Source organism: Aplidium turbinatum, chromosome 18, assembly GCF_918807975.1.
Source record: "Aplidium turbinatum chromosome 18, kaAplTurb1.1, whole genome shotgun sequence".
In the NCBI taxonomy this organism is placed as follows: domain Eukaryota; kingdom Metazoa; phylum Chordata; class Ascidiacea; order Aplousobranchia; family Polyclinidae; genus Aplidium; species Aplidium turbinatum.
In genome coordinates, this window is record NC_137489.1 from 9,614,645 (window position 1) to 9,625,703 (window position 11,059).

An 11,059-nucleotide genomic window follows, 5' to 3' on the forward strand; every position below is an offset into this window, starting at 1 on the left:
AATAGTTAAAATCATAGGCGCCCAACTATTTTTTTGGCCGTGGGGGCGAAAGCGTGTTTCATCAGCAGCAACGTAAATTCAGCGAAATGTCACGCAGATGGATGACGTAATTATGTCGTCACACTAGGATTGCTTTTATTGCCACACTCGGAGTTATCGCTACGTTCGACCTACCGTTAATTATTATAAACAAAGCTCGACCAAAACACATGCTATGCGTCTGCGTTGGCTAGCGGTTGATGGACTGCGACTCTTTAAGCTAAGCGCAACATAAAGTTTAGCAACAAACTAGATTTATTAGCATGAAACAAGAGACGAAAAGGTTTACTAAAAGGTATACTCGTAAATGGAATGAAAATACTAACTTGGTCATATGCTTGAAAATATACCTGTTGAAAGCAAAATCATTCATGTTTACATCAATTCAACAGCACGTCACCTTTAATAAATTTAAAAGTTGCTGACATCCGTAAACAGCCCTTGAAAATAGTTACAGAGAGACGTTTGATTAAGTTTTCGACTTGACATTGCTCCCTTTCCACTACAATATCGCAACTTATGGCTGACCAGCTTTCAAGTTCCAATTCGCTGTAATACGCCCGTTTTCGTGTTGCAGATAAAACAAAAGATGCGCATATTCCCCGCCTTTGATCGGGTTTCTATGGCAACGGACGTGTGTGCGCCATGCAATTTGCGCGAGTCCGTTGTTGTGTTGATTATGCGGCGTGTGCGCAATGCGGTTTGCACTGTCAGCCCTTGTTACGTTGGTTAGTGGTTACCTCGGGCCGAAACTTCAAGTTCATTTTCACAGCAACCGATTCACTGCCGCGACAATTCTCTGCAGAGGTTTCAACTTTCGACAAGCGACAGGAGGCTGTTTGCAAGCGCATTAAGTTAAACGCACGCTGCGTCAACGTAGCAACTTATGTTGTTTTTGGGTGCATTCAACATCTGATGACATTGAATCGACGCAAAATGGTAGATTTTTGCTATGTCACAGGCAGCAAAATCAGTCATTTTTACATTGATTCAACGTCTGCAGACGTTAAATCAACGTAAAAATGACAGATTTTTTTGTCTGGGGTGGGATTGTAGCATCGCTACTCGTTCTAGTGATTATTTACTGCGAAGCTGTTGCGGTTTGTATTTAAAAATGTTTTCCTGCTGCGATCGCTAGTTCATCTATTGTTTTATGTATCAATGCCGCATGAAAAGTTGCTCCCACGCGGAAATATGCGTGGGGGCCTGGCCCCCACGGCTTAGGCGCCTATGGTTAAAATGATTAGTTTGGATCAACAAATGTGTGACCTACACTCCTACAGCTTAGATTGAAAGGAAATTATCGGGTAGGCTACCGTAGCCTAGTTATACCGACGAGCAAAAATTTGTTCCAAGAACCCAGTTAGCCTAACAGTTCATTTTTACATAGTAGTAACAGAATGAAAAGGCTAACCAAATGTGTGGCCTATCGTTTTAACGTCGCTAAACGTTGAAATCGTGTAGAAAAGGGTGCTTTTGCTGACTAGGATACTTTGAAACTGAGAAACATTCACAGAAGCCCTACGATACGTATACGTTGCATTTTTAAGATAATGTATTCAGACGTTGAATCAATGTACAAATGAAATGTTATGCTAAATGGGTTCTTGGAACAAATCGTAGGGCTTCTGTGAATGTTTCTCAGTTTCAAAGTATCCTAGTCAGCAAACGCTCCCTTTTCTACACGATTTCAACGTTTAGCGACGTTAACACGATAGGCCACACATTTGTTTAGCCTTTTCATTCTGTTACTACAATGTAAAAATGAACTGTGTTCTTGGAACAATTTTTTGCTGGTCGGGATAACTAGGCTACGGTACCCGATAATTTCCTTTCAATCCAAGCTGTAGGCCACACATTTGTTGGTCCAAACTAATCATTTTAACTATTCAAAAGTACTAACTTATAGACATAAACATGATCTATTTTATTTTATTTTTGTAACATTTTCTTTGTTTTATTTTTCCTTCATATCTTAAATTTTTCTGAAAGTGTTGCGACCGTGCCAAATTTCTTTCAACTCAATAACTTACTTCGGTCACAAGCACGTTTTAACGTTCGCGTTTTGTCGCTTCTACCTTTTTCTACACCTTTGCTATGTTGACGTATTGTTTTTGATATCATGATCAGAAAGAAAAACAACTGAACTGACATGACGAATTCAAGCACGTTTTAACGTTCGCGTTTTGTCGCTTCTACCTTTGCTATGTTGACGTGTATTGTTTTTCATATGATGGTCAGAAATAAAAACAACCGAACTGACATGACGAATTTTAATTTAATTAATAGTTCAAACATTTTATTTTTATTCTTTTCTGCACGATTTCAACGTTTAGCGACGTTAAAACGATGTAAAAACGGCAATTATAATTAAGCTACGGTACCCGATAATTTCCTTTCAAAAATTTCAAAACCTTGCCGAATAGGGCACTCGCCGAAAAGGGCTCTCGCCGAATAGGGAACTCGCCGAATCGGACTAGTCGAATCGGACTCGCCGAATCAGACTCGCCGAATAGTAGCAGACCCGTATAATACGGTATGTAGCCTAAACAATTTAACAAACTAAACAATTTCCAATACAGAGTATTATATATATACCGTATAGCCTAATTGGGAAACTTTTGTGTAAATTTGTAAAAACTCTTGATTGAAAGAGTTTAATATCGCTGATGTAATAAATAAAATGTCACAATTGTGCTTAAGAAATACAAAGTGCACAGTTTATTGGAGCTATTTATGGGGAACTTATCCATTTTCCACTGTGAGTATTTATAAATGTTTTGCCTAATTTAAGACTTTGAAAAAATACAGAGGCCTGCAGACTAACCTGGTTAGTGGTTATGTGTATTTGGCCCAGCAGTGCTGTAAGTTTGCACAGTAGCACACTCCTGAGCAAAAGCATATTTGGGTGTATGAATGGGTGATCCCTGAAGAGCGATCAATCGTGTGCCATTATCTGTAGCGTTTTTTGTTGTTGTTGTAGTTTGCTAACTAGTACTAATCATTGTCTTTATTGTTTAAGCTTGTACATATAAAGCATAATAATTATATTTGTCATTTCTTTTGTTTTGCAGCAATGTGTCATAAAAAGAAGTCTACATTCATTCCGTAACAAAAAAGCTCTCTATGGATTGTATTCTCCTCCAAAACTTCCATGTTTGATGGTTGACGTGCCAGACACTCAAATAAGACTATTTTCATCTCCAAGTTTGGGTACTCAAGGAAAAGATGCAAACAAAGAAGAAAACAATGAAGAGGTTCCTGTTTCTATGAAGAATCGCTTGATTGTTGTTTCAATTATTGCTTTAGCTACTGGGCTGGGCTTTTTTTACATGGAAAGGAAAAAGAAAAGAGGTGCAGTGGTACATTTCATATAGTTTTGCATGAAGTAACTGCTCGACTTTTTACTTTGTTTTTAAGCATGAAAAAATGCCAGTAAGCATGCAATAACTGAATCATGTGGTTGTTATTTGTGTTTTTGTTTGGCATTCAGTACATCTAAAAAGGAAAGAACAATTATGTTGTCTCTAGTTTTACAAGTACCGGTATTACAAGAAAACAGCACTAAAGTTATAAAGTATATATCAATATGCAGAAAATATATCATTTTCAAGCTCTATGTAATCTGAAATCCTACTAATCTGTAATTGCTTTTTTAAAACTAGCCTCTTCATTTAAAAAAATCGTTGTGACAGTGTGCTGCTTTCTCACATATTTTTTGCTGACAACATTGATCAATGTGGAAGGACATAGTAGTGTATGCACTTTTTCAACATGTATGTTCTGTTATTTGTCTTATTAACCTCCAAATGCAGGGATGACTTTCAGTATTCATTAGTTTCTAATATACGCACAAATTGACTTGACCACTCTATGTCTGTTTAATTTAAGTTTGATTTACTGGTCAATAAACAAATTTAACACAAGTCTTGGTAGTCAAAACTGGCAAAAATAATAAAGAAAAAGTACAATGTAAACTACGTAAATAAATTGAATAGAGCAACGTAAAACCTTAAATGATAAATTTTTGTATTATTTTTTTTCTACTAGAGAAACTGGAACAAAGAGAGGTCCAACTCAGTAAAGTGGATATTGGAGCAGAAGATTACAATTTAACGAATCACCTAGGTTTGTTGGTAAATTTGGCTGGTGAAATCGTTGCTTAGAATAAACAAGAACTTTTTAAATCACAAAATAAATATTATAAGTCCTGTCTGCACCAGAACTACATTAATGTTAAAGCAAGTCAAATAAAACTTTTGTAGGTATTCGTTGAGTTTGTGTTGTTTGCTTAATGCTTACACATAAATATGTGCGTTATCAAGGCTGAATCTATTGTTGTGAGGTGCTACACATTGTTTATGAAATGGACTTTCAACAAATTTATTTTGGCTTTTTCTGGTGGGTTACTGGGTTATTAAAATTAAAATTTTTCGAAGTTTATTGATTGAGTATCTGTTTTAGGTCAACGAGTTACTAAGAAAGATTTCTTGGGTCAGTGGTTGCTGCTTTACTTTGGCTTCACCCATTGTCCTGACATCTGTCCTGAAGAGCTAGAAAAAATGTCGGAAATCGTCGACCTGGTTGGTAAGTTGATAACAATTGCGCATAACGGAATGTCACTTTCAAATTAAGAAGAAAAAATCATTTTATAATCAACTTTATGACTTTTTGAAGAGCAAGCTAAAGTCAGGCCATGTCCAAGATTTACTGCATTACTCTACTAAAACGCAACATTCTTCAAACAATAAAACAAAGAAAATTCATGAAAAAAAGTTAGCTGCTTTACGACAAACACAGCTCTCAGAAAGAAATGATACATCATCGTTGACAAACCGATGGGTGAAAAATCTAAGCCAGAAAGAACTCACTAAACCTCAAATCAAAGTGTTGAAAAAAGGTCTCAATTTTGCCATTTCGCCCAAGTCAATTCCTAAATTAGATATTGTAGCGGCAACAGAAAAAGGATACAGAGGAGTAAATGACGCAGCTGGTGTTGCAATGGCCAGATCAAAGATTACTCAAATTCTGAATACGGCAAGACCCCCACCACCTAACCTTCTTCCAGAAGAAATGACAGCTTTAAAAGAACTGAAATCTGACAGCTCCATCAAAATAATGAAAGCCGATAAAGGGAACGCAACGGTAATTATGGACAGTTCTGAGTATCATAACAAACTCTCTGAACTTTTAAATGACAATACTACATATAAAATTTTAAGACGTAGACCTAATCCTATTGCATCTATTGAAAAATCTGTAAACAAACTAGTTTGGCAATTTGCAACTCAACGAAAAATCACCATGCCAGTTTATCATCGTCTTAAGTGTAATAAGAGTGTAACTCCGAAAATCTATGGATTGCCCAAAATTCATAAAAACCACACCCCTCTTCGACCTATCGTTTCCTTTATCGGTTCGCCTACTTATAATTTATCGAAATTTTTAATTGATATTTTATCGCCATTGTTGAACCAAGAATACACTGTAAAAAATTCATCTGAGTTTGTACAATTAATCAAAAACACCTCTGTTGATTGCAATAATTGCTTTGTTTCTTTTGATGTTGTGAGCTTATTTACTTCCGTTCCTCTCAAAGAATGTTTGCAGATTATCTCTCTACTACTTTCGCAAGATAAGTCTTTACACGAACGCACTAAACTTTCTATCAATGACGTCACAGAAGCTTTGAAATTGTGTTTTGAGTCTACTGTATTTTGTTATAATAACGTTCTTTATCGTCAAATTTATGGTACGCCGATGGGTTCTTGCATTTCCCCGGTCGTGGCTAACATTTTCATGGAATACATTGAGCGCACTGCCATCACTTCATTCCATACACCACCGCAACTTTGGGTGAGATATGTAGATGACACTTTTTGCATTATAAAAAAGTCTGCGGTCAACCAATTTCATCAACATTTGAATAGCATATCTTCTTCAATTCAATTCACAACAGAACATGAAAAAAACAACTCCATATCATTTTTAGACGTCTCAGTTATTCGTCACAATGCCACAAACACGTTGACCACTACAATTTTCAAAAAACCCACACACACTGACAGATATTTAAATTTTAATTCACACCATCCCAAACATCAAAAACTTACTGTAGCTAAAACTTTGTATGACCGCATTGACACACATGTCGCAGATCCGCATGAACGTTCACGACAGAACAAAGCATTACACAATACTTTGCGCCTCAATGGATTTCCAAGAAAGCATGCTTGCCAACGACAACCTAAAAGTTTAGTACCCCCATCTACCCAGTATAAGTCTTTTGTTTCTTTACCTTATGTTAAGGGAGTTTCTGAAAAAATTCGGCGTATCTTAAATGAAATTGGTGTAAAAGTCGCTTTAAAACCTTTCTTGACAATAAGTAAATTTTTGCCATCTTTAAAAGACCCCTTGAATCAAAGCGAAATCTCAGGTTTAGTGTACCAAGTTTCTTGTGATGATTGCAATTTAATTTATGTTGGCCAAACAAAACGAGATCTCAAATCTCGCATTAATGAACACAAAAGAGCTTTCAAATATCAACGCCCTGAACATTCCGCTCCTTGCATGCATGCCATAACTTCAGATCATAAAATAACTTGGAGCAATTCTAAAATTCTAAAAGTTGAAAGTGATTATAAAAAGCGAATGTTTTCTGAAAGTTGGTTCATCAATCAAAAGCCTCATGTAATGAATCGCAATGATGGCATCTCTTTTCCCGCTATCTACAAAAAACTATTGTAAGTGCTGATTTGACGTTTTTTTAAATTGGTTTCATGCTGATTGTAAAACTGTGCAGTAGTGCGTACAAAACTCGATTCATGACTCATGCCGTTCACTCTCCTATCTTGTTGTTATTTTAGTTTCTTGTTGATCGCAATTAAGTCCCCCTTTTTTCTAACTTATTTCAAACTTTGCGCGCGATAAGTTTTTGTCCAGAAGTTGAATTTTCATTTTGCATGTTTAGTTGTTTTCAGCAATATGTCCTGTGTTTTGCCATGCTAGACAGGTAGTCACTACCTGGTCTAGCCCCCTGAAGAAGTCAGTCGTGTCTGATTGACGAAACGTCGGAATAAAAGCAGATTGTCACTGTATACATCTTGTGATAGTTTAGCTTAATTTGCACCAGTAGAACATCTCATATCATTTAATCACTGCTGTTGTTACAGCAAGTGCATGATGTGCTAAATTTTTTATTATGTCATTTTGGTTTGACGCTCAGCAGAGCGGATGATAAAAATACGCTCATCTCCACCCAACGAGCTTTTGATGTTGTCGGACTTCCCTACTCGCCGTTGAGCAGCATCGTTCTACATCAATAAAATATATACTTTGATATGCATCTGAGAGCTAGAAGTTGTAAATCAAAACTTCAAGTTGTTGTCAGTTTAATCTATGAAGTTGAGAATTTATCCTTCAAACACCCAAGGTTGTTTCCCCTACCAGTACCTAGACTTTCTTTTAGAAATAGTACTTCTGTACTTGACCGGAAATCTCGGCCAGTTTGTGCTGTACTTGGCGTTACAAATGAAATAATGATAATGTTTTATTTTGTGCCCATTGCGACAACATACAGTGCACTACGATGGCAATGTGCAATACAACAGGAAGTAGCGAAGATACATATACAGTGGTCATCGAGTCAGCTGCTACCAATATCTTGAGATGTCATTCTTGTGTCTTGCCGAGAAGACACAGCCGCATGCTCTAGAGCGGTGTTGAACCGACGTGTTTTGAACTTCGGACAGGCGTTCCCACCGCTCGGCCACGTAGCGACGATATTTTGAATTATGTGTTTGTTTGTTTTTTCTATCCAGATGCGGATAAAAGCATCCCAGAGATTCTTCCAATTTTTTTGTCGGTTGATCCTGAACGGGACACACCCACAGCCATCAAGAATTACCTGGAGGAATTCCATCCCAAGTTTGTTGGCCTGACTGGTACAAATGAAGAGGTTAAGCAAGCAACAAAAGCGTTCAGAGTTTACTACCAGGCTGGTCCCAAAGATGACGATAATGATTACATTGTAAGTATGCTTTTCACTCCAAACAGTCGTAACTTAGATTAGATGTGTTAAACATTTGTCCATGGATTGAAAAAGCTTCACAAGAAACCCGTCCACCCCGATAGCTCAGTTGGTTAGCGCGTGACTACGTGAACGAAGAAACTTCAAGATCAAGACGCTGGTTCGGCTCTCGGGGTGTAGGATTGAGCAACCCGTTATAAGGACTACTTTCCATTCAGTGGCATCTAACGGATGGAATAATTTCCCGGCAACAAGACTTCAACAATCGCAAAACTTCACCCTGTCAACCTCGGTAACCGGCCCTGCGTCAAAAGCCTCTACAATTATGTGAAACTGCCAGGAATAACCTATCAAGGCTTTGTTAGTCCGAGTATAAAGATTCAAAACCAAACCAGAAAGGATTCCTTCTTCGGGACAACTTCTGGTTTAAACCTTTTTTAATGCCTAAATTGCAACTGCAAAATATAATGTAATAGCTTTAAGTTTAACATGTGATGCACTTTAGTTCGAATTAATCCAGCGAAATTTTTTTCCACGAAATTTTTGTTACTTCACATAGAGTTTGTATTAATAGCGTGTGAATGCAAACGTATTTCGTTGGCGTGTCTGGTTCAGTTGTTACATCTTTTGCCTTATATTTGTGAGGACAACGGTTCGACGCCCATCGAAGTCAATTATTTTTCTTTAAATTAATTTTTGCGGTGCACAAAATCTTTTCAAAAAAGTAGGGTTAAGGTTAATAGGTTAAGTATTATTCTTAATCAATTCGGAAAATCTTACTTTTAGAGTAACCAGCTGTCCAGAATCAATTTTTTTTCTCAAGTCTTTTAAACTTGACTAGTCACTACATAAGGTGTGTCTCCAGACTACGTTATTTTTCAAGTTCAATGTTTATATTTGGACCTGGAGGGCGAAAATTGGCTGCTAACTTTGAAAAATCGGTAAAAACAGTTACGCGCTCCTCGTGGTAACCAGTTATGGCTACACTTACAGAAATATGCTAATGAGACAAAAAGTTTGTGGGAAAAAGAACTTCGCATCCCGGCCATCAAACTGAAATCAATAATTGCTATATCATAGCCCTGAACGACAACAAGGCAGAAGCGAAAAAATGCAAATTTTTAAGACGTGGCCGAGACCGAAAGATGCTTGCTGAAAAGGATTTGTCAAGGTCCTAGCACTCATGCTCGATGAAAGCAAATAGCTTAGGCTATGTTGGTTTATGCGTGATGGCTTCCTCTGGTCGTAAAATTTTGAATAGTTCACATGGTAACTAAGCTTGTTTCAACAGGTTGATCACACGATAGTTATGTATCTTATGAACCCAAAAGGAAACTTTGTGGACTACTACGGTTCGAGGTCTGTACCGACGGAAAAAATTGTTTCTGGAATTCGAAATAATATGTTGAACTACAAGCGTTTACACGGTTGAACACTTTTGGCTCGTTGATCTTTCTTTTCTTGCGCCTTGTGTATTTTTTTTTTCATATTTGATGGTGATGCAAGTCTAATGCATTCCCAGTTTATTTGAAAATTCCACAAAGACACGGTATTCAAGTGGTGCTGTGTGTGGCATGCTGTTTGCAAAGCCAACCGTTACCGAAAATAACATTGAAAGCTACTACGCAACACACATCAAGGTTGTTTAGTCGATCATGGTGGTCAGAGTAAACATTGCTGTCCAAGATAAATAGTTTTTCAGAAAGCTTGCTAGATGATTATGACTATTTTGAACGTCTTTCGATTCTCACCAAAGAACTGGAAAAGATTGTTGTGTATTTGACAAGTTACTGTCCATCTTACTCGGTTTCTTCAAACCTAAATTACTTTGAAAAAAACTAAACAAAGTAAACTTGAATAAGTCGGTCTCTGAGAATTATTATGAAACCGAACTTTGGCACACAGTCTAGTGTTAGACACTCGCTTCACATAGGCTTCTGCTTCACCAGATCACAAAACGTGTTCATGAGTATTGAGAGAGCCAACAAGCAGTAAGGATGTCACAGCACAATGCGATTGTTCATCTGCGCATTTACTAAGAAAAATGAGTTCTTTTTTGCATTTATTCAATATAAATAAAAACTGATTTGCTGGATGGGCAGTAGTCAATACTACGCAACAACACTTTTCAAATTTTTGTGTCAAAGATTTTATTATCTCAGCCTATTCATGCACAGTTTTTTGCTTGTTTGCACTCCACACGAAAGCCTCACGTTGTGGGTTGACGTTGTATTTCTTGGACATCCACAACTGTTAATCATCACAAAGCAAGTCTTAGCGTATTCTTAAATACTTTCAATCTTTATTACAGCATTTTGCTTTGTTAGCATCCTCTCAAGGCTTAATGCAGCCTATTGTGAATCATGTTATGATTTTAACCATAGATTCCCGCATAGATTTTAATTATTTTATGTTCAGTTTCGAAAGAATGAAGCTTTGCATTGTTAATAAAATAGCCACAAATGCAAAAGATTTCTGGCACCACAAACATTCTCGTAAATAACTTTGAACTAGAAAAAAGTTTGCGCGCGATAATTTTTTTTGTCTAGAAGTTGCATTTTCATTTTGCATGTTCACTGTTCAGTTGATTTCAGCAACATGGTCCTGTGTTTTGCCATGCTAGACAGGTAGTCACTCTCTGAAAAAGTCAGTTGTGTCTGTTTGGCGAAATGTCGGAATAAAAGCAGAGTGTCACTTTATACATCTTGTGATAGTTTAGCTTAATTTACACCAGCAGAACGCATTATGGTACTTGATTTAAAGGCGAAGATTGTTGCACAACTTTTATTAGATGCTTTGTGTTTGCTTCATGAATGCTGAAAATTATTTGATCCACCGGGTAGGCTACCGATGAATGGAGAGCTGTCCTTCAAGTGCGTTGCTCAAGCGCACACTTTGAACGTTAAACCAGCGCTGCTTGATCTCTCCGAGTCTAAGAAAAATCAACTGAGCTATTCGGTTTTTACTGATGCATTGCGGATTTAACTTTGG

The 11,059-nt window shown here is 37.2% G+C and overlaps 1 protein-coding gene across 1 annotated transcript; it reads left to right on the plus strand.

Annotated features, from left to right (window-relative positions):
• The first annotated feature begins 2,628 nt into the window (after positions 1 to 2,628).
• LOC145787393 (cytochrome c oxidase assembly protein SCO2-like) lies at positions 2,629 to 10,767 on the plus strand. The gene is made up of 6 exons (XM_082599130.1): positions 2,629 to 2,800; positions 3,114 to 3,393; positions 4,090 to 4,167; positions 4,504 to 4,626; positions 7,860 to 8,068; positions 9,360 to 10,767. Exons 1-6 carry the CDS (start codon positions 2,723 to 2,725, stop codon positions 9,498 to 9,500), a joined length of 909 nt encoding a protein of 302 aa, XP_082455256.1. The 5' UTR covers positions 2,629 to 2,722; the 3' UTR covers positions 9,501 to 10,767.
• The last annotated feature ends 292 nt before the right edge of the window (positions 10,768 to 11,059 follow it).

Excerpts from the sequence above, each read along its gene's own strand:
- LOC145787393 (XM_082599130.1), top strand. The coding sequence starts at position 2,723 with ATGTCACAATTGTGCTTAAGAAATACAAAGTGCACAGTTTATTGGAGC. Across the intron at positions 3,394-4,089 it reads GGAAAGGAAAAAGAAAAGAG|AGAAACTGGAACAAAGAGAG; the intron begins GTGCAGTGGTAC and ends TTTTTCTACTAG. Across the intron at positions 4,627-7,859 it reads GGAAATCGTCGACCTGGTTG|ATGCGGATAAAAGCATCCCA; the intron begins GTAAGTTGATAA and ends TTTTCTATCCAG.